Genomic DNA, 27,914 nt, shown 5'->3' with positions numbered 1-27,914 from the left:
TAACCCAACTGTTTTGGCTGTTGTCGCTAAAAAGAAAGTTGATATGAGAATAGTCCAACTCCTGGGGATCCAAAGAACAGCACTTGTTGGATTCCTATCAAACACTTGAATCAAACACCTCAATATATCGACTTCAAATAACTAAAATTTGCTTTTGATCAAATAAATTTTGATCCAACAAATGAAGATCGTATTCTTCTGGATTAGCAACAAATATCTCACTTATCTCAGTTCTTCAATACAGAGCTCAAGACTCATCCAGTGATACATCCCAAAAAGTAAAAAAAGCAAAATTTTCTGGGAAAATGATTTTCGTATTATCAAGGAATGAGTTATCAGTGACCTCAGTGGCACCTAAAGGATACTTACGAATTTGTATGTAGATATTCAAAGGTTAGCTGAGCTCGATTCAGACTGCTGTAATTTGTGAAAGCCATGAGTGCGGTGAGGTCTCCAGTCCTTCACCCACTAACTGGGAACTATAACTTTATAATGGAATAGATTTTCCAGGATTCCTCCCAGTAAAGGTTTGGTTAAGTCTGTGCTCCTTACTGTTAAACAAGGGTAACTGGTGTCTATCCAAAATATATTGAAAGAGATGTCTAAAACTACAATTGATCTCTCCAAGCTTTTTTATCTTCTTAATGACTATGATGTAATATTCTGAAAAAAACTATGTCATAGATTTGTAGTCTTAAGCTTTAGTTTAAGTTGCGATAGTTCAAGGAGTCGAATGTGGACGGTCTTGGAGTAGACAGTATTGGACTTGAGAGCTTTTATTACTGCTCCATCTTCACGTTCTTCGAGCTTTTTTGTTCCTCTAAATTTCCGGCGAGGAAATTTATCAATCCGGAAAGCTACCAACTTCTGTCATAAAACTGGACAGCCACCCATGTCTTCACCAAAGATCCTGTGATTCTTAAAGAGGCCCCAGGCTGGCGGCCCCGAAGTCGACGGAGTGCATATGGCGTTAGTTCCCGCTTCACCACCTCCCAACTGAAGTCTCCTAATCGCTGACGGCGATTTCCGTTTCGAAAGCCCAGACCAGACCTAGCTTGTGGTCCCGTCGCAATCTCCTCAGGGTAGTGGGTCAAATTACCTCACACTGACCCACAAAAACGCTTCAGAATTGACCCGCCCAAATCACCTCAGGCGGGGAGCGCCCCTCCCCCACTTCCCTCAGACAGAGGCCTCCGGCTCTCAGGCCCTTCCAGGGCCTCAGTCCCGAGGCCGCCGCCTCCTCCTCCTCACAGAGAGGAGTTAGTCCCAGCTTTCAAGGCCCGGATCGAGGGCAGGGTGGCGAGCGCAGCACCCGACCCGGCGTTGCCGGGTGCTCAAAGCTGCCTTTGTCCCTCCCCACGGAATTGGAACCCAACAACCGCAGCGCGCTCTTGGAACCATGTGCTGCCTCCGCCTCCGCCGCTGCCGCCGCCGCCGCGAGACCAGCCGCCCACGCGCCGCGCTGGATGAGATGACAGGACTCAACACCACAGAATTCGTTGTTTATAGGTGTTCTGCCGCCGCTGCCGCAGCCGCCACAGCCACCTCAGCCACTGCTTTGTCTCCGCTAGAGCACACAACCCGAGCCACCTCGCGCACTCCCCGACGCCCCAAGCCCCCGAGGCCTCCGCGGTGCATTAGGCCAATCACAGAGCCACAGCTCCTCCCGCCCCCGCCCTGATGCGACGCCTCCTGATTGGTGGGTAGCGTGTCTCCACGTGACCGGATCTTGTTAGCCGGGCCCGCCCCTGTCACGTGAGAGCGCGCGCCTCTCTTCCTGCTTTCATGACCCTCTCCGCCATTTAAAGAAACAGTACCGGGGGCGGGCCGAGCGACGCAGCCGGGACGGTAGCTGCGGCGCGGACCGGAGGAGCCATCTTGTCTCGTCGCCGGGGAGTCAGGCCCCTAACTCGAAGACGCCCTGGCGCGCCCTCCCCCCCTCCCCGGTCTGGTAGGGCGAAGGAGCGGGCGCGCGGTCGATCGAGCGATCGGTTGGCGGCTCTTTCTCCTGCTCTGGCATCCAGCTCTTGGGGCGCAGGCCCGGCCGCCGCGGCGCGCGCCCGGTGGCCGTTGGCGCTCGCGCCGCGTCTTTCTTCTCGTACGCAGAACTCGGGCGGCGGCCTATGCGTTTGCGATTCGACGAGGAGTCGTCCGGGTGGTTGGCGGCGGCGGGCAGCTGCTCCGCCCCGCTCCCGGGGAGGCGGCGGCGGCGGGATTTGGCGCGGCCGGGGAGGCGGGGGTGGCCGGGGCCGGCGTGGAGGCCTGGCGCCACCCTTCGGGGCCTGCAAGGACCCAGTTGGGGGGGCAAGAAGGGGCTGGGGGATGGTTGGTGGTGGGCTTTCTACTTTGTCTTTTCCTCCTCATGCCCCCTTAGTGAGGGGCGGGAGCTTTGGCGGCAGCTCCGGGGCGGGGAGACAAGCCCCGGAGTCGGAAGAGCTGGGTTTGCTTCCGGGCCTAGCCACCAGCTGGCCGAGTGACCTTAGGCAAATCACTCTGTAATTTGTCAGCGCCTCAGTTTCCTCCTCTGCCTATCAATGTTTGTAGGGTTGAAAGCGCTTTGTAAACTATAAAGCGTCGGTGTACGTAAGGGATGATTATTGTTTGTAATGGGGTTTTTTTTGAGTTGTAAGAAAAGTTAGCAAATGCCCAGTTCTTGGATTTTGAACCTGGGAACCTTGGATTGGAGTTGGAAGCCCCCAAGTTCCCCCGAAATTGTATGCAGAAATAGTGGGAGTGTGCATTTGGGGGAATGAGGATCCATCGCCAGCAAGTTTTCAAAAGGGGGCTGTGACCCAGAAGAGTTAAGAACTACAATTCCGTAATGCCACGAGGAGGAAACTGAGGCCTAGATGTCATTTGGGACCCTTCACAACCGATTTGAAGCCCCTGTTAGGATCCCTGGGATATGTGAGCTGTTTCTATGCATAATGGATATTTGGGGTAACAACACTCCACTGCTTGGCTTCTATTCTGAGTCCTTTCCTTTTACCATGGGGTGCCTGAACGCTGGCTGACGTGTATGGTATGGTTTATGGCACGCAATATAAAGCAGCTGAAACTAGAAATGGATGTGTTCCCTAGTATCGAGAAACCTATTTAATCCTTGGCCCAGCAACTCTTGTTTTTCTGCTGCTTATACTGGTGCCTGACTACCTTTCCCTTTCATTGACCATTTTCCACGACCATGGTTGCCATCCATTACTTGCTTCTATTGTATATCTTTAGTCTCTGCGGTTGGTAGTGAGCAGGCTTATTTTTAAATGGTGCTGCGGAGTCCAGCTAATTAATGGTGCAGGTGGATTTTTAGCAAGCTGGCTCACTGGAACAGACTAAACCAGGCATGGAATTCTTGAAGATGTTTGGGGGCTTATCTTTATTAATTGAAGGTTAGCATTCTCTGAAATTTTGTTATGACTTTGGCTGAACTTCAAAATCAGTAGATTTGGAAGTGTTTCAGTGCTTTTTTTCCTGGCCTGCTTTGTATTCTATTTGCTTGCAAGTGTGTTACTAAGATGGCCAAGATGCCAGTTATTGCTTCTTTGTTAATTGTCAGCTGCTTTTATCAAATTCCAGGCCATTATCCAGCAAACACTATAGAAATGTTTGAACAGTTGTATTTCAAACATTTTCTCTTTGTGGAGTGGTGCTTACCAGTGGTACAGCTCTAAGCAAGTGAACATAAATACATATAAGTGTATTTCGTCTGGTTAGGTGTTCACCTGTTTTGTTATTTCATACAAATGTCTGAGAAAATCAATTGACTATTCCTTTTATGTAAAGGGCAGAGACAAATGATCTCACTTCCAGAGAAAGGACTGTTGTAGAGAAAAATGTGTTGGTCTTTTAGCTCCTTTGTTATCTGGATGTACCTCAAAAGAATCTTAAGACTGTGGTGATCTTATAAGATGCTTTCCTCAGGAGAAAAGAGGAAAAAAAACAACTGGAACTCAAAGCTTGAAATTCTGTAACAAAACATGAGATGTCCAGGATAGGAGGCCGAAAAGATTTCACTACAGTGTTCTGCACTAGCTGCAGCAGATGCTTTTCTGTGTAGCCATGGCATGGACTCCAGATTTCCAGATTTTCAAGAACTGCACCTGGGACCTGAAGAGCTCGTCAGGATGTGACAGGGACTCTGGAGCTGAACATACTTGTTTTTGAATCTGGGGGCTGTTGACCTTGATTTGAGAAGAGACAACAATGGAGCAAGCACTGCCACCAGCGCTATTACTGGGAATTTGAAGACCTGAGTCTCTGCCAGAGCTTCATTGCAGGTTCTAGTGACGCTCCATCCAAAGTGAACTACGGTACTTGCTATTTTCCAAAATGCCTTATTCTTACATCTCTGCACTTACATTCATGCTCTCTTCTCTACCCTGGAATGCTCTCCTCTGGTTCTTCACCTGTCAGAACAATGCCATTTCTTCAATATTCAAGTCAGATATTCTCTTCTTCATGAGTCTCCCTAACTTTATCTTTTTTTTTTTTTTGAGTATTATATCATGTTGTTTACCTTTTAGCTCTCTATGCAGAGCATACCTCGTAGTCATTTGCAAGCATTTGCTCTCTTTCCAGATAGTAAGCCCTTGAAAGCAAAGGCTTTGTTTTAAGAGTCTTTGCTGCATATACTACTATATGTAATGAAGCATTTCATAGAAAGGAGTAATTTAGAGACTAGGCTATCTCAGAATAAACATTTAGTAAGCATTTGTTTAATTGCTGTGTGGTTATCTAATTACTCTTGATTAGGCAAAAGATCACTAGTATGGGCCATGTTTCTTTCTGTGTTTCATGTATTTCTTTTTTTTAATTCTAAGTTTTAAAAGATTTAGGGAGCCCTCAAACATGGAAGAGAAACTGATACGTTGCATAGGGTATTTAACAGAAGGATGTAAAGAACAGTGCCTTATTTCCCAAGTACCTTATTCTCTACCACTCAAGATGGCATCTTGTTAAAATGAAAGTAAAAGCTTTTGAAAGCGCAAGGTCCTGAAATAATTTGAGCAAGGCATTGGAAAAGGAAGAAGGACAAAATCTAGGTTCGTGTTCTATGTAAATTTAAATTCAGTTCTTGTGCTATCCATGGAGCCACTTCTTCCCCCTCCCCCCCCATCAACCACTGCCTAACAGCCTGAATACAGTCACATTACTCCTCCAGAATATGAGACTTAAGGCAGTTCCTTGTTTGCTGCTTTCCTAAGACAGTTTGTTCTCAAGAGTCAGGAAGCAGTCCCTGCCAGAGAACTGTTTCTGTTCTTATCATCACTAATTGTTAATCAGAAGGCTTTTTTAAAAAAAATTATTATTCCCCATTTTCCCATCTATCAGCTTTTTAGCTAGGCTTACTGAGAATTAGTACCCATCCAGCAGCTGATAATCCTGACAGTAGACCCACTCTAGTGTTAGGAGTCCTGTGTTTGTAATTCTGTGCATTTGTTATCTTACCTGTTTTGTTCCTATCCCTTCCAGTCCTGTGCCTCCTGATGGCTGAGTGTTCACCTGGACCTTCTGACCACCTTCCTTGTACTGTTCCATCAGCCTATAGATCTGGTACCTGGATTTTTGCCCATGGTGATTCCTTCACCTTACTGCTGAAGAAGACACCATTCCAGTGGACCATGGTGATCCAAGAGGCATTCAACCATCATGATGTGGCCTTCATCTCCACTCCTGTCCTGTTCTACCCAGATTCAGCACAGCCCTTTATAGTGAAGTCAAACTATTCAAGCCAGATAGCTGAAGCTATTTTATCACAGCAAAAGGCCCAGTTTGTTCCATGAGTGTGCATTTCGTTTCTTCAATTAAAGCCTTCAGAGACACATAATAAATTTGGACCAGGGGATTTTTAGTTATCAACACTGAAGAATGGTAACATCTTTCAAGAACGACGTTGGATCATACCCCACAATTTCGAATGATTGAAATTCGTGAAGTGTCTAGGGTCCTATCCAGATCACGGGACCCTATTCTTTTTCCACTTCAAGTCTGTAGTAGCCTACTGAATAGAAAGCAGATATTCTGACCAGCAGATACTGGAATTAAAACAAAGGCACAGTGAACTCAGCATCTTTGGGATTACTCAGGAACCAGAACTTTTCACACAAATGTAAGAAATTCTACCAAGGAATCCCTTTATCTAACAGCATCTCACAAAGCTCCAATCAGATTCCAGAAAAGTCCTCTTGATACATCCAGGTAGAACCTATCATGGTAATCCCTTATGTTTATATAGCACTTTATAGTTTCAAAGCACTTTTACATGCATAAATCTCAATTATCAAAACAACACAATAGATTATAATTTCTTTTTGCAAGTGAGGAAATTGAAGTTTAAAGGTTATCCAAGGTGACATAGCTACAAAGTGATAAAGGTCAGGCCTTCTGACTCCCAGTCCAGTTCTCTCCATGGAATTAATTTAGCCTCTACTTTACCTGCAGTGTTAAAATGACTGGAGTTTGGTAACCCCAGAAAAGTTTCCCACTTCCTGATCTGGTGCCCTCAGTCAGTCAGGATGTCATAAGTGTAATTTTACGATGGCTCCATCTAAGCCAGAATTCTATGGCACTACCCCTAAGGTTTAAGAGCAGACTATCTCCTTAGTGGTAGATTTATCCAGTCAACATGGCACATGGTCATCTGACAGTAAGACTACACAACATGAAACACAAAGCTACTTCTAGATCCGTTGTTCACATAGTCTTCTCACATTCCCAAATGACCTGATTGGAAATCCCTTTTCATGTTTTGTTCTTTGTAAAATTTTTAAAAAAGTTTTATTAGTACTCTTGGACACTGAGATCTTATCTAAGGTCTTCTATCCCTCAAAATTTACTTAAAATGGATCCTCCATTTCTTTAGAGCAGTGCTGTTCACATATGTGTATGTATGCATGTATATGATGCATGCATACAACATCTATATGTAGAGCTTGTGTAGTCTTGTAAGGTGGTAAAATACGTGTTCCCTTCCCAATTGAGTGTAGCATATTAAAGGATCTCAGAAGACTTGCAACAAAGAGCCTCATTGAGATATTTAGCCTAGTGTGTAGTAAGTTTAATCAAGGACAGACTGTTCTTTTGGGAGCATTCCTTTTAATAGAGAAACTGCTTTGGAGCAGTATAGCCAGTGCTTCCTGATTGCCCTGAAGACTCAGGAGTAAACGGAATCTTTGAAACCACCACCCTCTTTTCTTACTTTTGTCAGTAACTGCTTGAATTTGTATGTCTTTATCATCTGAGAGTCCTACATCTTGACCGTTACCTCTTATTTTCTGTGAAAGGAACCTCTAGAAGGTTTGTGGGGATATGTGGGAAGAGAATGGGGAAAAGTTTATTTTGCCCCCAAATTGGTTGAATTCCATGACATTTAACAACATATTTTTCTGTCCCTAAAATTGTGCTGTAAACCTAGTTTAAGGGCATTGTATCTCAGTGGGTGAGGAGATTGGGAAGGGAAGGGAGGAGGAAAAGGATGGTGGGAGAAAAGGGGGAGGAGAATAATATTTTCATAGAATTTGAGTTGTGGCCCATTGAGATCTTCAAAGATCTTGAAGAGAAGTCATCTAGCCATGGACTTGGGATAATACTTGCAAAGAAATGAAAGCATTTTGCAGCTGTATGCTGACTGCAAAAATCCCAGTGCTATTGTCATTTAAAACCAATAGCCCTGCACTGATAGTCGCAAACCCAATTTGAGGCAATCAGAATTTATAGCAGAGTTGAATGTTAACTTCATCATTCTGTAATGTAGTCCGTATTAAGGAAAGAATGAATAGGAAAACACCTTGGCTTACCACAGGCTTTGCTCACAGTTTCTGGTTTCTGTGACCTATTTTTTGTATTTCAGCATTTTGTGAACAACTTATTCTTAGATCATTGGTTTTCCAAAGGCTTTGTGACCATGAAGCCCTTTCAATGAAAACTATGTGGAAGCCCAGAATAAAAGAGAAGCTGCTGTAGATGAAGCAGGAGTGGGGGGCCTGAAACCTGCCACAAGCATCTTCCTTTACCACCATGGTGACCCCTAAGGAGACTTCTTTACAACACCTAGAATTCTTCAGAACACAGTTTGAAAACCACTGCCCTAGACAACATGTGCAACCTGAATGGCATTCTGATCTGTACCTCTACCCAACCCAGTCCATGTTCAGTCGATGCTGCACATTCTTAGGAATGCTTACTGTGGGCAAAGTCAGAAAAGTGCAAGAAGATGGGCATATCTTTGCCACCCCAGGGTAGTCAAGTGGGCTGAAAGTGGTATCAAATGGACCTAGATTAACAGCCCTGTACCCCCAGATGGATTTCAAATGAGTGATTCCTGGCATTCAATATAGTCAGAGAGCAATGCATATGTACTCTACACTGACACACTCCCTTACCCAACTTCTATCACAAACACCACATGCTCTAGTGGTACTTGAAATACATAACTTTGAAGTCTTGATCTCCTTGGATACCTGAATCGCCAGGTATTGAAGCTGGTACTAAAGTTGATGATGCCTCGTTGAGGCCATATAAGACCAACTTGTACATTGGACCTCCCATCATCAGCCATGGTACTCTACTTCGTGTGCAAGGGATAACCATTAACTATGAAAGCAGAACTGAAATTCTGGCAACATTACCTAAAAAGGTACCTGGTTATTCATGTTATTCTCAAAACTGCAAGTCACTATGACTCAACCAGTGGCAGTTACACTGCTCCTTGGTTTTTATTCAGTTTAACTGCTGTTTCCAGGATAAATGAGGTAATAACCTTAAAAAACAAAATTTCCTCCATCACTGGCATATCTGCTCCAAAATTATGAATATTCTGCTCTAACTACAGGTAACATCTGGTCCACAAGAGACAATTTTTGAACATCCTCTGATGTATGTGATTTTAAATGTGACCCTTTGGAAGATTTTCTTCTAACCAATGAGAGATGTTCTTTTATGATGGACCTTTTGATGTCAGGTACCATCAACTACAGGTGTTAGGATTATTTGGAGGTAGACCTTTTGACCAGGCCATGGAGCTTGCTTGCTGGGCATCTCAAGTTGCATATCTACCTTTTTGCTGAAAATGTAGACTGACTTGAAAAAAAATCTACAAAGCCTGCAGCTCAGAATTTTATCAGTAGACTCAAGAGCTTCCTGCAGCTTCTTCCTAATGTCACAAGACCACAGTGTCTTGTCCTTGTGGATATTTTAATGGAATTTCATCTGTCTCAATATTGTTTTACACTGATTCAGAGTGGCTGACTTCATTCCTTGCTATGAGATACTCTCAGGCATTAAGACACTTATCTGTTTCTGCAGGATGGATTCAATTCATGAACTTCCAGACCAGATCATGTCAAACAAGTAGACTTCGATTTTTGTCATGAGAAAAATCTCATTCTCTTACTTCACAGTCTACTTAAGGGGCAGCTGTCCTCAACTACTTTAATGAATGCACTGGTTAAATGTTGGGAATGATTTCTTTGTATCTTTGTCTCTTACTCTTTAGACTAACCCTGATTACATGACTCTGTCTACAAATCATCAAACAAGGCCTGCACATCCTCAACTAATAAAAATCTAATGACTAGCTGCTTGTATATACAACTATTGTTTGTTAATAAGAAGGTATCTACAGACTCCATTTTTCTACTACCTTCAAAACATCAGCTCAATTTTCTCTTTCTCCTGTACATTACAGAAAAAGACATTGGTCTACACTGCCAGTCATTCCCTTTAATCCTGTCAAATGCAGTCAAAATGAGGGGCTTAAGGTGAGGATGATCATCTGTTCAAGAGTCTAATATGCTCTGTGTATAAGAATTGATAGTTGAAAATGCAGAAAGCCTAAAACAAACCTAGGATCTTACCTACTATCTCCCTGCTTGAGATCTCAATATAAGTCTCAGCAGCACCACCCACCAATCTAAGGCCTTGTTTTTAAGCTGATTCTCAGAGATGGACTGAGTTTCAGAAGGTGGAGACTTGATTACCAAAGAGAGTAGGGCCAACCTTGATGAATCTGGCTCTCCCAACCTTGTCATTCCCAGATGTAGCATAGACTCCTCAACAGAACCTCAAGTCTGAATTGAGAATATAGCCTTCTACTGAGCTGAAAGTTCCTGGGCAGATAAACAGGAAAATTAAAGCTGCTATACCTGACTGGCCCTTTAAGATCAGAAAATGGTATCCAGAGTCAACCCTATGGAATAACCCTGGAGGACTCAGGGTAAAAGCTAATTTACAGAGCTTTGATATTAATCTGCCCATTCTTCCAGATCACATCCTGGCTATTGGTGTGGCTAGCCCTGCTGAAGGTACTCTATTTACCTGTTTACCTGACTCAGCCCTCGTCTGCCTTTTTTGACACGTTGCAATCAGACCGGCTGTGCTTGAGAAGACTACAACTGGTATCAGCCTATCTTACACCCAGTTCCACCAGGGAATTTTGAACAGAAGCAACCTGCACCTCACCTCCCCCCCAGCCCCCAGGACTTACTGTTCATAACTGGAAGGACCATGCTATGTACTCCTTGACCAGCAGCCTTTTTGTTTGTTTTGTTTTGTTTTTAATGCAGAGTAAGCCTCTATGCCTATATATATTTGATCATTTTCAGCACCTGAGATCCTTTCCACCCAATCTGAAGGAGTACAGCAGATTACAAGCTCTGTCCATTCCTCTCTTCTGCAATAATACAGAGATGACAGAAATGTTCCAGTTCAACTTGGCGAAAGACTAAAGAAACACAAGAGCTTTCCACTGAACTTAAAATTTACCACTGACTTCAGTAGTCTCACAGAACTATTTGCCAGTGGGAGGCTAGTTGTCCTGCTTCATGTCAGCAAGATGGTTGGGCTGTCAGATTCATGGCCATTGAGTTTTACTTTTATTGAAACTTTATTGCATCATCCAAAGTATGCTATTGGATATGATTATTCCATTCAAATGGATTACAAGCTTCCTGAGTACAGGACAAACTTACTCATGACGTTTTTTCAGAATTCTTTTATTGTCAAGAAAGTAACAATGCCAGCTGTTACTGAACACAGACTAAACTTTTTTAGTATCTGGTCTTATCATTGCATCAGTTGTTTTTGATTGACCAGCATTCATTCCATCTCATTGTAACAACTCTGATGTTTCTTGGAACCACTTCCCTGTTTCTAGTCCACATGGTTCAAACAGTCTGGCCTAACTTTAAGCTTCTTGGGTGGACATGTAATTCAGACCTGATCAATCAGCATGGTCCATCTCCTTCACCATAGTAATTGGTTCTGGAATGGCCGTGTGATTAAAGCTGGTCCAGTGATACTCAGCCCTAGGAGTTTTACTGAACTGTGGAGGAGAGGCTCAGGAGCTCTCTTTACTGAGATTGCTTGACTTTGTAGTATGAAAAGTTCTAACCAACAGGGCCCACCCTATCAAATGAGCCAGAGAATGAAGCCAGTGCAAAGGAAAGCAGAGCCAAATGATGGAGAGACTTGAGTCCTGATGACAATGTTTATGCCCCTGGATCCAACCGTGCCTGAAGCTAGTTTATCCCTATGGACTTTTCAGTTATGTGAGCCAATAAATACCCTTTTTTGCTTTAAGTTACTTTGAGTTGGGTTTCTATTGTTTAAAATTGAGTCAGCCCTGACTAAATACTATCTACCAATATCAAAACTTGACAAATCCAAATATTTATTAAACTAGAGGTCATGGCCACACTGAAATTTATTTTCCATGCCAGAAGACAAAGTGAAACAAGAAGTGACAATGTTTAAGTTACTACAGAAGCATAAAAATTACATGGTAGAAAAATATAGAGGAAAACCTAAGTGTTTATCCATAAAGGATTGTTGAATAATATATGGTTCAGCCATATAAGGAAATCTACATGTCTGTTAAAATTAATAAAGTACATGTATTGTGTATGGACATGGGAAAATGGCCATGATATAGTAAGTGAAACTATTAATAGAAAAATGTATAGTGTGAACTCACTTAAAAATTTGTGTTTATGATGCATAGAAAAGTCTACTAATGGCTTTCTTCGAATAGTGTAGATTACATGAGACTTTCAACTTTATACATTTCTGTATTTGAATATTTTACACTACTCACATTACTTTTAAACTTTATTTAAAATAAAAGAATTTTAAAAATTAAATTTATTGCTTATTGTTTGACTCTGGCAAGTTACTTACCACCAAGCCTATTTTGTCAAATAATATGAAATACCTATCTTCATGTTAGTGAATATTTAGATAAATATATTCATCATCCAGTACTGAAACTGACAAGGTCATTGTACCTTGTTTGAGGAACTCAGAATTCAGTCATTGTTTTTTTTTAATTATCCAAGCCTATCTCTTTAAATGAGTGTATTTGGACTATCAGGATATCATAGTATCAGTGTTCATCAGTGATTCACCAGTTCTTAACTGATACTGATCTACTAAGGCCTATTGCAGTGTTCACACTGGGTAGGTAGAAGGGGGGAAAAATCACATTTTCTTTGAAATCCTTGGTTATTCTTACCTCACTACAGTCAAGTTCGATAGTGGCCTTTTTATTGCAAAGTCCAGTACATGTACCTCTTCCGTGAACTTCCAGCAGACTGCTCCCAACACACCTTGGCACTCTTTTTTCCCTTAGGTGTTGTGACATTTCTCATTTTCTTCCTGCCTTTCTGGCTATGCTCCACTGTAGATACTTTTCTTCTCCCCATCATTTAAATATTAGTATAATGGTCATCCATTGATTTTTGCCTCCCCTGAGTCATTTCTCCTTTCCTTTAGTGATAGATCCCCACTTTTCTTTGGGATGACTTTTGAGTCTTAGGTGACCCAAAATCAGGAGCCGGGTCATTCTGATGGTAGTGTTCCAAGGAAACTCTATCAGAATTGGTGCAAGGACATCCCTCTTGGTTCCCTGGTTCCTGTTGTCAAGGCCCAGCTATCCCAAGTTTTAGTTTGATTTTTATAGACCCCCATGTATCCATAAAATATGTTCCCTTTTCATTTGTTAGCTAAAGCAGGTTTGTATTGCTTGCATCCAAATTACTGAATGATAACAGGAATTGATATTAAGCTTCAGACCCTGAGGAACATGGAAGATCTGGAACTGAGACTGAAATACAAGCAGCAAAAACTTGCTCTGTGTCCCAGGGTGGGGGAAATGAGCAATTCTTACTGGCAAAGGAGCCAGTACAGGTACTTCCCCCTTGTCATTTGGAAGCATGTGCCTAGTGACCGCAAATTTTGGATAACCAGGTAGCTGTTGACAATAGAACAATTTTAAATGGATAAGAAAGCTGTTCTACTGGCAGTGTCTTTTCACTAATGTATACAGGTGTGTTGGTGATGGTTAAATATGCCAGCAGATGCATAAGTTGTACATTTCAAGGCACACCTTAGTTTAATAACTGAAGGAGACTATCACCCAGAAATCTTAGGTTTGACACTGAATGTGATACATGGAAATTATTTTTAAGTTCTCTCCTGGGGGAGAAGAATCCATTTTCTACAGTATATTGAATGGAAACATTTATAAAATTATTCATGTTGAAGAATGCATGTTCTGGACAGCCAAAGGATGTAACATAATGGACAGCTATATTCATCTGCCCAGTGCCTTTTTCCTCCTTTGAAAGCAGCACTTCACCTTCCCTTTGGGAAACTGCCCTTCTCCCATGCTACCAGAAAATAATTTGTAAGGGACATATGAGTTCATGTTACTGAGACTTCCTCAGTTGCCCAGATTTCCTGATTTTCTTGAATGTTAAGCTTCTCTAATTCTTGGCAACTGCCTTATTATATCCTTCCAATAAATTCCATTGGCCGTACAGGCTGTTACATATGGCTGCGAAAGATATCCCTGTATAACCATATGCAGAGGCCCTTGTAGCCAGGGTCAATTTTTGTTGCTTACAGTCAGAGAACCCCAAGTGAATCAGTGCCCCTCCTATGTCTTGGGCTTTCTTGCCCTACTCTGAAAAATCTCAATTTCCATGGCTTTGGTGTCCAACTATATGTTGATAACTTCCAGAGTCCTATTTTCAGCCCAGTTGTATTTCCTGAGCTCTAGATCTGAAAGTCCACCTGGCATTTGGATGTCCCTCTGCTTGATGAACACACAGATACTTCACACTGACCCCATCATTTTCCCCCTCAAAATCTGCTCTTCTGGTGTTCTGTTCTTGATAAATGGCACCACCCTCCACCCTGTTTCTCAAACCAGAACACAGGAATTATTCTTGTCAATTCCTTCTCCCCTGTCACCCCAGACGTCCCTGTTAGTCATTAAACTCTCTTGGTGTATCATGTAAATAAATACACCTTAAAACTGTCTGCTTCTATCATCCTTGTCCAATGTATCTATTGCTAGGACTACTGTGATGCCATTCTAGTGTCACTGTCTCTGCTGTTGTCCTACTATAGTCTGTTCTTTACAGAGCAGCTGGAGTAATCTTTGATACGCAGATCTGATTGAGTCACTCCCTGCCTAAAACCTTTTAATGGTTCTCCAATTGTTTCAGAATAAAATCTCAATTTTTATTCTGGAACTTTATCCATGTTTACAAGGCTTTTAGTTATCTTAACTCAAGCCTTTTATCTTTCACCACTTGAAACAGGAACAGCTCAACTTCATATATTGGAGTTTCTTATAATATTTCATATGAAAAAAGGATTCCATGTGGTTTCTTTTAGTTTTTATTTTTTTATTTATTTATTTATTTATTTTATTTATTTATTTTTGAGAGAGACAGAGCACAGCAGGGGAGGGGCAGAGAGAGAGAGGGAGACACAGAATCCAAAGCAGGCTCCAGGTTCTGAGCTGTCAGCACAGAGCCTGACACGGGGCTCAAACCCAAGAACTGCAAGATTATGACCTGAGCCAGTCAGACACTTAACTGACCACCCAAGTGCCCCGGATTCCATGTATGTAAAGAGAAGATTCCATTAAAAGAATAAAATCAAAACCCATTGGTATTCAGAACTACCCAATTGGGGCACCTGGGTGGCTCAGTTGGTTAAGCGTCTGACTTCAGCTCAGGTCATGCTCTCAGTCTATGAGTTTGAGCCCCGCTTCGAACCTGTGCTGACAGCTCAGAGTCTGGAGCCTGCTTCAGATTCTGTCTCTCTCTCTCTCTCTCTCTCTCTCTCTCTCTCTGCCCCTCCCCCACTCGTGCTCTGTCTCTCTCCTAAAAATAAACATTAAAAGATTTAAAAAAAAAAAACTACCCAATTGATTACCTATTTCTGTGAATACTATATTTTCTTCCAAATATCTCTTTCCATGAAGTTTCTAAATTAAATATCATATGTTACTACTATATAGAACTACAGTAAATGCCTAAAACGCAACTAAATCCCTGACTCAAAAGATACACAATGCCAGAGGGACTACAAATTTAAATGCTAAAATGAAATATTGGAAGCATTTTTAGGAGACTTTGTAATCTTATGATGGGGAATCATAAGCAAAACAAAATCTAGAAGCCCTCAAGGAAATTATAGACATATTTGACTACATGAGCAACTTTGGGGAGAACAAGTCTTGGTTCTATAAAAGACACCTGACAGATGGGAAAAATTTTCCAACACAAGTGACAGAAATAGAATTAATATCCCTAGTATACAGAGAATTCCTACGTATTGATTACTACAAAACAGTCATCCCAATAGCAATGCAAGAAATCTAAAAGATCAACAATAATTATCACTAACCATTTATTTAGAACTTGCTATGCGGTAGACATTGTTTCACTTTACAAGTATTATTTACCCTTGGAGATAGGTAATGTCCTTATTTTACAGCTAAGAAACAGGCTCAGAGGAGTAAAGTAACTTGCCCAAGTCATACAATAGGTGGTCGGTCCCACGTCTTGAGCTATGACACAAACCCAAGTAATTCGACTCTTGAGTCCATGCTTCAAACCATTATTCTCTCTGGCATTTCAATAAGCATATGAAAGCGGATCAAGTGTACACTTGGTCAGTGAAATGTAAATCAAAACCCAGTACCATTGGTCACCTGCCAATCAGATGCAAAATTTAAAAGAACAATGATCAGTGCTGGCAATAATTAGGATAAATGACAACTTTGTACATTGTTGGTGCAAATGTGGATTGTTCCAGTCTTTTAAAATAATCTGGCCATATCAATTACAATTTTTAAATGCATCTTTTAACCTAGCAGTCCCACTTTGAAAAACTGTCTCAAAGAACTAAAAGCACTGAGATACAAGGACATAAGTAGGAGACATTAGCTGCAACACAGCCTGTGGTAACAGAAAAATGGAAACAATTTGAGAGTCCATCAAAGGGGAATGGTTGAATCATTTATAGAACAGCTACACTCTGGAGTATTATGGTGCTGTATAAAAGAATAAGTGAGATTTCTAGCTGTTGTGGCATGTCCATGATATGTTTAAGTGAAAAGACAAAGTTACAGAATAATGTATATCGTGAGCCCCTTTTTGTGAAAACAAAACCTACAAATGTCTCAGTGAATAAATCATCATGAAAGAAAGGTGGACACACAGCAGACTATTAGGTGTAAACTGAAGAGTTTGAAGAAATTTAGTACTTTCTACATATTGGCATTGTTTCACTAGTTGTGGGAAATACATGCCTTTTTAAAATAAAAAACGAACTCCTTTCTAAGAAATAATATATATTTTTTTTAATTTTTAACGTTTATTTATTTTAGAGAGAGAGAGACAGAACGTGAGTGGGGGAGGGGAAGAGAAAGAGAAAGAGACACAGAATCCGAAACAGGCTCCAAGCTGTAAGCACAGAGCCTAAGGTGGGGCTTAAACCCGGGAACGGCGAGATGATGACCTAGGCTGAAGTCAGATGCTTAATCATCTGAGCCACCCAGGCACCCCAATTTAAATATATTTTTTAAAGAAGCAATTAAATTGCAACTGGACATTTTGTAATTAAAATATGCTAATCGAAGAATGATCATCAAAGGGCAACAAAGAATATGGTTAGTTACATTTTACATATTTAGGGTTGCTTTTTGAACGTGCTTGGTTTCCAAGTGACAGGTCCTTAGCCTTTGGATAGGCCACTCTGTGCAACAAAGAGCTGTTCATTAAGGTGCCACGTTCTGACAAAGATTGGTTGTCTCCTTGTGTCTGTTCTGCCCAGAATAAACACATTTCCCAGCCTCCTTTGCATGTAGGTATAGCCCACTGACTACATTTTAGCCAATAGGGCATGAGCAACTGCTGCAACTTGTCCATAAAAGAATGTGTGCCCATCTCTTCCTTCCATTCTGCTGACTGCAATGTGGGCTTGGCGGCTGGAACTTGAGCATGTCATAGACTATGAAGGAGAAGGAGCTGTGTGTGAATGGTGATGGAGCAACAAGCTAGAAGGAGCTTAGGTTTGTGATGAATATGGAGCCACCATACGCCTGAACTGTTTACCTCTGGGCTTTGTTTATAAGAAAAGCTTCTATCCTCTTTACCTAATTGGTACTTGAGGTTTTCTCTCCTTCACAGCTGAACCTAATCTGCCCACAAATACTTTGATGGGAATATTTCTTAGTACCTTCTCAATCCATCTGTTCTAATTTTTATGCTACCAAAGCAATCTGCCCCCTAGCTGGACTGACAAAAAGTGCAGGTGGATGACTGGTCAGGTCAAGAACTAGGCATGTGTCTCCCATCATAATCAGTTGCTTTATTAGCCAGGTGCCCATTCTTTATGCTCATGGAGTTCCCACTGCTGTGGACATCTATTGCTTTTGTATTCTCATTATCCATCGCCACTTCTTTTGAATTTCCCTCCAGGACTTTTTGTATGCTAACTACCCCTGGCTCCAGGGTGAGCACATAACCAAGACTTACTGACCAGAGCCCTGCAGCCCCTTGATCAGGGTATTTACGTAAGGGATGAACACATGATCTAAGCCAAACCAATCCTATAGAAACTAGAAGTTAATTCTGAGAGGTGAGAGGATGGGGGCGGGGGTGTTTAAACAATGGAGAAAGGCATTTCTTTTTGTTTTGGATCCACCAAATTTAGAACTGTAAGGCTATCAGTCTGGTACTGCTGGTAACCATCTTGCTACCTTAAGGAGACTGCCGGAGAATGGAACATGCACAGGGGCCTAAGAAAGAGCATCCTCAAAGATATTATCTCCCCGGGGTCCAGCCATTCCTGAAGCTAAACTAACCCTGGCCTTTTTTTGCAAGCCAGTAAATCCAACTTTCACCTATTTCATTTGAGTTGTCTTCTCTTTTCATGAAATGGACAAAGTCCTAACTAAGCCATCCCATTTCAATTTATTACCAGCACCTGACATGTAATGTTTAGAAAATATTATGAGATCAGTCCATAAGAGGCAGAAACTTAGAACCTGTTAACTCCAGTAGATTGAGCCACAGAAGTTTCTGCGTTGGCAGAACTGAAGACACTGGCAAGCTGCTTAACCTCTCTGAGCCAATTTCTTTATTCATAAAAGGAAGAATAGCAACAGTCCCAATCTCAAAGAATGTGAGGATTGGGACACACAGTACTGAGCACAGTGCCTGGCACCCAATAAGCCCTTAGTAAATGGCAGTTGTTGTTAGTAGTAACATTAAGGCAACAATAGCCTGGAAGCCTCTCAGCTCAGCCAGCCAGCCATTCCCCTGCCATCTTTTTAATCTCAACTTGCCAGTGTCAATGGCATACATGTCATCATATTCAATCTCTTTTATAAGAAAAAAGCAATTCCTTATTTGCCCTATCACTCTTGGGAGTGCTGGTGGCAGCAAAACATGTCACATTCCATTTCTCTTGTGGGCTGAGGTCCTTGGGTGCCACCCATGCCAGCTGGCCTGTTAGCAAATGTGGCAGAAAGCCTGGATTAAGGAGGCTCAATTCTCATTGATAGAAACATGTTCTTCCTCATCTGTCAGAGCAGGTGGCCAATCTGGGCATGCTCCAGACAGATGAGTGGCTCACCACTTCACTGTCACATTGAGACTCAGCACTCCCAACTGTTCCTCGTTTAAAACAACAACAACAACAAGCAGGTTTAAGTCACAGTTAAGAATCCTGATCATTCACACCAACAAGAATAAAAGGTATTTTTCTGTTTTCTGTTCAGGTATAATTCTGACTATCCCAGAAGACCTATGGCTTTATCCCAGGTTGCCATCCTGGACTGCCAGGACTTCGAATCTTAAGGAAAGTAGCTGAAATCAGACCTAGTCATTAGGTCAGGGAAAATTGGCCAAAGCCAAATTTCATCAAGTGGCAAGCACTGAGGGGCCTCGGGAAGCCCCAGGCTCGTTATTGTCATTCTCCTGGGGCAAAAGCAACAGAACAGAAACATCCAGCTACGTTTGCCTGACTCAATGCCTGGCTTCTTTGGACAAGAACTCTGATTTCTCAAGTTCAGAAGATGTCTGGGACTGTCTGGATTTGGGGAGAAAATAGTTTTCCCAGAGAAGGTATTCAACTTCAGATGCTGTTTTAGATGGTCCAGGACTCTGGAGATATACACAGATCGGGGCTTCAAAGACTGCGGAGTTGGTGGGAGGGAGGGAGAGGATGATAGGAGGACCATCAAGCCCACTTCACTCTTACCACAAAGATTTCCTGACATGGTCAAAAGATAATGACTACAGTCCTCAAGATGGTGTTAACTTCTGTCCCATCTTCAGAACACATTGCCTGTAGCGTACTATGAATTAACATGTTTAAATCCTTTGGTTGCATTGTGACCAGCACAATTATGCTGAAGTATATTGTTGTGTGTATGTTACAAAATTCATTTTACAATGTGATCTGTTATACCACAAATTTTGAAAAGTTTATGACAAAACAAGCATGAAATTAGAGTCCAAGGCCACCCACACATATCTGCTGCCATCACCACTGAGCTGAGACAGCCCAGAAAGCCATCCCAAAGGCAGGGCTCAGCTGGGGTCTCCATGAAAGGCAGCCTGTGGCAGGAGACCATCAAACCTCCTGTGGTCCCTACAGATAATCTAAGTAATTACATGGCTTCTTCCTATCACTCCCTGCCCCAAAGCAAAACCCCTAGCCACTCTGAGATATTTCATTTTCTCTAATGATGGGAAATCTTTCAGTAATCAAAAGTAAATGTGGAAAATTTCAAGAAACCTCGTCTATAAAAGCAGACATCCTTGGCCTTGGCTGACAAGCAAGTTGATACCAAGTTTTTTTTTAGCGCTTCGCCAAATAGATTGCTGTTTCCTCGGGCCTTGGGCACCCAAAAAGGGAACAAGGGCTCAGGCTATATTTATGGCTCTTTGCCTAGATACCTCTCCCAGTCCCCTCTTTTAAGCAAAGAGCCCCACTCTAATCATATTTTGTCCTCCAGAGCCAGACCTTGCCTATTTGGACCTGTTTTATGATAAGTAGGTACTTTTGGCTTTACTTTCTGTGCTTGTCCTTGGGCCTAAGAGGGAGAAGCAGAACCTGCTTGTTCCCCCTCCCTTGCTTCTCTCATTCTGGTCTTTCTTCCACTTAGAAAATTTGAGTCAAGCTTCCATGTTCCTCACATATGGGCCTTTCAAGAAACCAACTTCCTTTTACACATCTTTGTGTACCAAGTTGATATGGAGAAGATCCTCACATACTCTCCCCAACTCTGGTTCTCCCCCTTTTCCTAATCCTATTGTGTCCACCTTCTATCCCTACCTTGTGAAATTTTTTATGGAGGAAGGTGCTCAAGATATATAGAGACATAAGAAAAATGGCTGTAAGAAATTTGAAAACTATATGCAGGTTACTACTATGAACTTGAGTCAAAATGTGGTGTTACAGGTCCAGTTACATAATTTGTGGACCCCAGTGCAAAATGAAAAGACAAAGGCCCTTGTTCAAAAATTATTAAGAATTTCAAGATGGCTCAGGGTGCCTAGGTAGCTCAGTTGGGTAAAGCATCTGACTCTTGATTTCAGCTCAGGTAATGATCTCACAGTTTGTGAGTTTGAGCCCCATGTTGAGCTCTACACTGACAGCACAGAGCCTGCTTGGGATTCTCTCCCTCTCTCTCTGTCCCTCCCCCCCCCCCACAAAAATAAATAAATAAATAAATAAATAAATAAACAAACATTTTTTAAAAAAAAGAATTTCAAGATGGCAGCAGCAGAGCATTAAGCCAATGTGAGGCCCTCCTGAGCACAGGACTCTTCTAAGTATGGGGTCCTAAATATGCATGCAGGCCCCATGCCCAGGAATCTGGTTCTGGTGGTATATTTCTCTCAAATACCCTTTGGTTAACAGCCTGAAACACATCCATGCCACTCAGTCTGCCAATTCTGGCCAGCATTTGGTATATCAATATTATAATATGTACTAGTAATTATCATTTATTAGTGCTAAGAATGGAACTAAGCCCTCTGCCTGTTAACTCAGTTAATACTCAGAATATTCTAGTCATTACAGAGGAGGAAAACCTGAGTCCCTCATCTTGTAGGTGGTCTTCTATTCAGATTTCTAACCAAAACCCCATCCTCTAAATGACAGATCTGTTTCAGCCTGGAAATCAGTGGGACCCATGGTGGTGGATAAATAATAGAGGTAAGAGTTTTATAGGCATTCAAACCAGGAGATTTTCACATAATAGAATAATAACTTTCATTTAAGAAAAAAACCTTTAGTTCGTGCCAGGTGCTGTGCTCTGCAGTTTACACCATCATCTAATTTGACACCTTTCTGGTGTGAGTTTTATTCCCTAGCCCTAGTGCAAAAAGTTCCTTAAGTCTTTATCTCTCTATAGGTCGTTTAATACTGCCCTGAGTCAGCTTGCCCACATACAGCCCCACCCCAGCCATGGGCTCTTTGTAATGTCAGAAAACAGGCCCCACATGGAGGCTTCTCTGCCTTCTCATGACATTATGGCTGAGGACTTCTTTTCCTTCTGGTATCCAGGGACACTGGCCCTTACCTCAGTTCCTCAGACATACACCTGGACCTTCCCCTTCTTCACTGCCAGTGGTTTATTTCAGTTCCCCCCAAAAAGAAGCAATGCAAGGACAAGCAAGACCCAGGTCACTTCTATGTTTGAACATGTTCCAAATCCTGTCCCCCTTCTGATTTCAAATTTTCCATGGCCTTGAAACATTAAACACTAAGGGGATGGGGGTATAAGGCAGAAATGCCAGCCTCCTTTTGCTAGGGCTCAGCTGCAGAAAGGAACTACTGACATTAGAGGGTGTTTTTCTTTTTTTATTTCAGTAAATTGCCACATTGTATCAGATTAAGAAACTTTGGCTGAAAGGAGAAGTCACTGATCTCAGGTCCTATAGATAAGAAATGGCAGGGCTGGGGATTTGAAGCTGTTGACTCTAACCTTCAACTGTGGACTCCCTACCCCAGCATTAGAGTCACCATGAGAAAGCTCATTAAAACTTCCCAGGCCACACACTGGCCTACAGAATGAGAAACTGAGAACAGTCTGCATTTTTTTAACATCCTGTGTGTTACCTAGAAGCTTTGGGAATTTTTACTTAAAATTCCAGCCAACTTCACAATATTAACTGTGGCAGACAAACTCTAAGGTGCCCCCACTATGATCAGTGCCTTCTGGCGTTCACAGCTGTCTTAGCTCATGGTGCCATAAGAGAATACCATAGACTGGATGGTCTACTCAACAAAAACTTATTCTCTCACAGTTGTAGAGGCTGGAAGTCTGAGATCAGGGTGACCTGCCAATTTGGTTTGTAGTGAGGGCTCTCCTCCTGGCTTGCAGATGACTACCTTTTTGCAACAGCCTCACATGGCCTTTCCTCAATGTGTGTGTGAGAGGACAGAGTGAGATCTTTGGTACCTCCTCTTATTTCTTCTGTAGAGGTCCCATCTCCAAATACAGCCATGCCAGGGGTTAAGGCTTCCACACGATTCTGTTCATAACACACAACATTCAGTTCATAACAACACCTTTGAGTAATCCATTCGGCTTCAGTTGGACTTCCCCCTGAAGTGGGACTTGTGATTTGCTTCTAACCAATAGCATCTGGCAAAAGTGATGGGATGTCCCTCTGTGATTTCATTGCATTATATAAAAACCCCATCTTGCTAGCAAAATTGCTCTACCGGCTCTTCTTGCTGATTTGTTGAAGTAAGTGGCCATGTTGGGAAAGCCCACATGGCAAAAATTACAGACAGCCTCTAGGAGCAAAGGGTGGCCTCCAGACAAAGGAAGAAGCTGGGGCCCTCGATCTTACAGCCTTGAATTCTGTTAACAACCTTAGTGACCTTGTGAACAGGTTTTTCCCCATTCATGCCTCTTGATGAGAATGAAGTCTGGCCAACACTTTGGCTGGTGCCTTGTGAGTCCTTGTGAAGAGGAGTCAGCCAAGCCATGCCTGGACTCTCAACCCACAGAAACCGTGAGGTAATAAATGTGTGCTTCTCTAAGTCCCTAACTCATTTGTTACACAGCAATGGAAAGAAAGCTAATACATTAGAAAACATCACAGTCTCCACTAACAGGGCTCCCTCTTTTTTTTCACTTCTACCTAGAAGAGCTTGTGTACCTACTGAGCATGACAAAGAACACATGCCAAATTGTCTATTAAAAATTTTTTTTAATTTCTTGATTATGCAAAGTAATAGATATTCATTGTAGTACATCTGGAGGCACACCAAAAAGAAAATAAAAATTACCAGGAATAATTTCCTCCCCTCCCTCAGATAACCACAGATAACATATTGGCAAACAGCCTCCCCCAACTTGGTTCTATGCAGAGAGACCAGATAAAGTTACGAACAGAGAATACTCTGTACGGACTGTTTTGTAGCTTGTCCTTTCCACAGTGTCAGCCCACATTTTCTGAAGAATTGGAAGCATTGGAGGGGTGAACTTGTTCTTGGTATTTTGGGAGATTGCCAGACCCCACTTTTAATGACCTCAGGTTTTTCCCAGACTGGGCTTTGGCAAAGGGGACTCATAAAGAGAAAAGTGAGGCCAGAGAATGGGTGACATGCCCAAAGCCAGATAGCCTGTTGTCATCCAGAAATTTCTCCCCCCTTCAAATGCCTAACATTGTAGTTGAGCTGTTATATCCCCAAATCTGTTACTCTAGAAAATCTTGGGAGAGTTCGGTTCGTGTAATCCACAACCTAACCTCTAACCAAGAGGGGTGCTCAGAGGGGCTTGGAATAGAGACAGCCAGCACCCCTCTCCTGAGACCTGGCCAGCCCACCATTCATGAGGTCTGATTATCCCCTGGCCCCCAGAGCAGCTAAAACGACCCCTGGTGCACCATTTCAGAACTTTTAGGGTTTGATCTTTTGAATGTGAGAGGGAAGGTAGTAAGGAAGGAAATGAGAAAAGGAAGGCAAGAATCATTTATCCAGTAAATTTTTCACACTTCTGGAAGTCCAGGCCTTAAGCTAGGTACTGAAGCCATGGAGATAAGTACCACAAGGTCCCAACCCTAAACAATACTCCTATATTTGAATGTGATACAACGAACAGGTATTATTCCTGCAATTAAAAAAAAAAGTTTAGCAAATATATTTTTTTAAGATTTATTTATTTATGGGAGAGTGCAAGCCGGGGAGGGGCAGAGAGAGGGAGACAGGAGATTCAAAGCAGATTCCATGCTGACAGGCTGACAGCAACCAGATTGATGCGGGGCTCAAACCCACACACTACAAGATCGTGACGTGAAGTCGGACCCTCAATTGACTGAGCCACCCAGGTGCCCCAGTAAAGATATTTTTAAGAATGCCTGAGTTAGTTTAGGGGCGCCTGGGTGGCTCAGTCGGTAAGCGTCCAACTTCAGCCCAGGTCATGATCTCATGGTTCATGGGTTCGAACCCCATGTCGGGCTCTGTGCTGACAGTTCAGAGCCTGGGGCCTGCTTCAGATTCTGTGTCTCCCTCGCTCTCTGCTCCTCCCCCATTCATACTCTGTCTCTCTCTCAAAAATAAATAAACATTAAAAAAATTTTTTTAAATAATAAAAATAAATAAATTTTAAAAAAGAATGCCTGAGTTAGTTTAACATTTATAATTGTGTGATTATTCCAGTTGTTTATTATTATGTAACAAACCACCCCAAAACTTCATAGTATAAAATAACAACCATTTAATATACTCATGATTCTATAGGGTCAGAATTGCACAGAATATAGGATGGATGATTCATCTCTGTGCTTAGATATCTGGGACACCAACTGGAGTGCCTAATATGGCTATAGATGGCTGAAACAGCTCACCTAGGGCCATCTGTCTGGGGCCTCAGTTGTTCTCTGTGATGTATCTTCTAGGTCAGGAATGACCAAGATGGCTCCCTCATGTTGATGCATGGCACCCGAGCTGAGAACAGTTGGCTAGCTGGAGGCAGGTTGGGTTACTTTCTGTGACGCTGCCTTTCCACATGACTAGCTTGGGCTTCGCCTCAGCATGGCAGTCTCAGGATAGTCAGACTTCTATGTCGTTATGTGGCTTCCCCCAGAGCAAGAATTCCAGGAAAGAGGAGATCCTGTAATCAAAACAGAACCACAGTGCCAAAGTCACATACCATTACTTCTATTTTATTTTCTGTTCATTAGAAACAAATCACCAAGTCTAGCCCACACTTAAGGGAAAGAGAACTAAGTTCTATCTCTTGAAGAGAGGAGTATTAAAGAATTTGTTATTGTTGTTATTTTTTAAGTAGGCTCCACGCCCAGTGCAGAGACCGATGCAAGGTTTGAACTCTTAACCCGGAGATCAAGACCTGAGCTGAGATCAAGAGTCACTGACTCTTGGGGCGCCTGGGTGGCTTGGTCGGTTAAGTGTCCGACTTCGGCTCCGGTCATGATCTCATGGTCCGTGAGTTCAAGCCCCACGTCGGGCTCTGTGCTGACAGCTCAGAGCCTGGAGCCTGTTTCACATTCTGTGTCTCCCTCTCTCTCTGCTCCTCCCCTGTTCATGCTCTGTCTCTCTCTGTCTCAAAAATAAATAAACGTTAAAAAGAAAAAAATTTTTTTAATAAAAAAAAATAAAAAGAGTCACTGACTCTTGATCACTTAACCAACTCAGTCACTTCACCAACTGAGCCACCCATGTGCCCCAGGAGTATTAAAGAATTTATGGACGTATTTCTTCAAAAGCACCACATCAGCCATATATTTCACTACATCCTGGGCGTTAGACAGGCACCCCCTCCAATCCTCTGCTCTCTTGGAACCAGTTCAAATCTCCAGCCTTGTCTCATAATGAGCAGTGTGGCTGATATCCTTTTCCCCCTGGTCTCTCCCAAACACTCCTGCCCTTCTCTTCTATCCACAAGAACTTAACAGTATATATTTTCCCATCCTTTAAACAGTCCCCTCCCTTAAATGAATTCTGACACCAATTGTTAAAATAATAAAAATTCTGTTTCTTACATGAAACTTTGTGTGGAAGAAATTATTCTGAAAGGACAGTCCCTCTCCAGCCATACTGTTAAGCAAATGTGAGGACAAAAGCTATCTGAAGACAGGCAGGGACTCTGAAACTTTCTCTTATACACCCCCTCGGAAGAAAAACACTTGAGAAAGTACTCCAAAACTGATAAAGGAGTCCAGAGAAAAGACTAGCAGGAAAAAAAAACAAAAAAACAAAAAAACAGGTGCCCGCGTAGCTCAGTCTTTAAGCATCTGACTTTTGTCGAGGTTATGTTCTCACAGTTCCTGAATTCAAGTCCTGCATTGGGTGAGCTCCAGCCCTGCTTCAGGTAAGCACCAGCTCCGATTCAAGTAAGCCCCCCTTCTCTCTCTCTCCTCACTCTCTCTGCCCCTCACTCACTTCTGCCCTCTCTCTCTCTCAAAAAGAAAGAAAGAAAGAAAGAACCAAGAACAGTGGAACTAAAGCAAGAAAATGTTTGAAAAAAATCCAACCTAACAGCTATTCACCAGACTTACAATACAATCTGTCAAAACCAGAATTGGATATTAGCTGTCTTTGGGACAAAAACTGTAGGAAAGAAATAGATGTCATTGTGCAAATTAAGTAAAAATCTGAAAATCCTTAAAAGTGAAGATAAGAGCTTCTGGGTGGCTCAGTCAGTTAAGCGTCCTACTTCGGCACTGGTCATGCTCTTGTGGCTGGTAGGTTCAAGCCCTGCATCTGGTTCTGTGCTGACAGTTTAGAGCCTGGAGCCTTTTCAGAGTCTGTGCCTCCATCTCTCTGCCTTTCCCCTACTCACACACTCTCTCTCTCCCTCTCTCTCTCTCTCTCAAAAATAAACATTTAAAAAAAATTTTTTTAAGTGAAGTGAAGATACAAGACTCTCTGCCAAAAAAGGAGGATGTAGTTAAGAAAATCGGTGGAAGGAGCACCTGGGTGGCTTAGTCAGTTAAGCATCCAACTTTGACTCAGGTCATGATCTCACCGGTTTGTGAGTTCAAGCCCCGCATTGGGCTCTGTGCTGACAGCTCAGATCCTAGAACCTGCTTCGGATTCTGTATCTCCCTCTTTTTCTCTGCCCCTCCCCTGCTCACACTCTCTCTCTGTCTCTCTCTCTGTCTCTCTCTCTCTCTCAAAAATAAATAAACATTAAAAAAAATTGGTGGAGGGAGGTGGGGTGAGGAGTGAGATACAAGTTACACTGGAAAATCATGGTCAGGCTAAAATGCACATGATTTTGGACAAATGATTGTGATTTAAACAGTGAGAAACAAAAATGACCAAATAGTCTAAAACAAAGCTGACTTTATTGCCTTCCTGGCACAGGAGAGCCATGCCACTCAAATGCAAGTTCCACAGGTCTCTCTGAGTGAAAACTGAAGTAAATAAAAGGGCAGGAAAAAAGAATGCATCAAATAAGGCAAGATTCTGATTTATGGTCTAGCTGGTTCACAAAGCAGATTGTCAAACCATGTTTGCACATGGTCACCCTTAAATTCGGTATCACGGATAGAAGGAATCTGATTTCGAATAAGTCCAAAACGTTACAAGATTCCCCTGGGTCTCAGGTCATTCAGCAAGGTGCT

At 42.4% G+C, this 27,914-nt stretch overlaps 2 protein-coding genes across 6 annotated transcripts in view; one reads left to right on the top strand and one right to left on the bottom strand.

Moving 5' to 3' along the window:
• The window catches only part of MORC2 (MORC family CW-type zinc finger 2), a 39,941-nt gene extending 38,199 nt beyond the window's left edge, over positions 1-1,742 (bottom strand). For 2 of the 5 annotated variants that reach the window (XM_027050834.2, XM_027050835.2), the window contains exon 1: positions 370-1,736. In XM_027050834.2, the coding sequence (XP_026906635.1) occupies positions 370-437 (68 nt within the window). In that variant the 5' untranslated portion in view covers positions 438-1,736. Of the gene's footprint in view, positions 1-369 lie in introns of all 5 variants that reach the window. The other 3 variants (XM_053206491.1, XM_015081493.3, XM_015081492.3) reach the window with 3 other exon arrangements.
• Positions 1,400-11,574, top strand: TUG1 (taurine up-regulated 1). Its single transcript, XM_053206477.1, has 3 exons — positions 1,400-1,595; positions 1,917-4,307; positions 5,470-11,574. Exons 1-2 carry the CDS (start codon positions 1,400-1,402, stop codon positions 2,372-2,374), a joined length of 654 nt encoding a protein of 217 aa, XP_053062452.1. The 3' UTR covers positions 2,375-4,307; positions 5,470-11,574.
• Positions 11,575-27,914: the final 16,340 nt, after the last annotated feature.

The sequence above is a fragment of the Acinonyx jubatus genome, chromosome D3 (assembly GCF_027475565.1).
Source record: "Acinonyx jubatus isolate Ajub_Pintada_27869175 chromosome D3, VMU_Ajub_asm_v1.0, whole genome shotgun sequence".
In the NCBI taxonomy this organism is placed as follows: domain Eukaryota; kingdom Metazoa; phylum Chordata; class Mammalia; order Carnivora; family Felidae; genus Acinonyx; species Acinonyx jubatus.
This window is presented reverse-complemented; position numbering and strand designations above follow the sequence as displayed.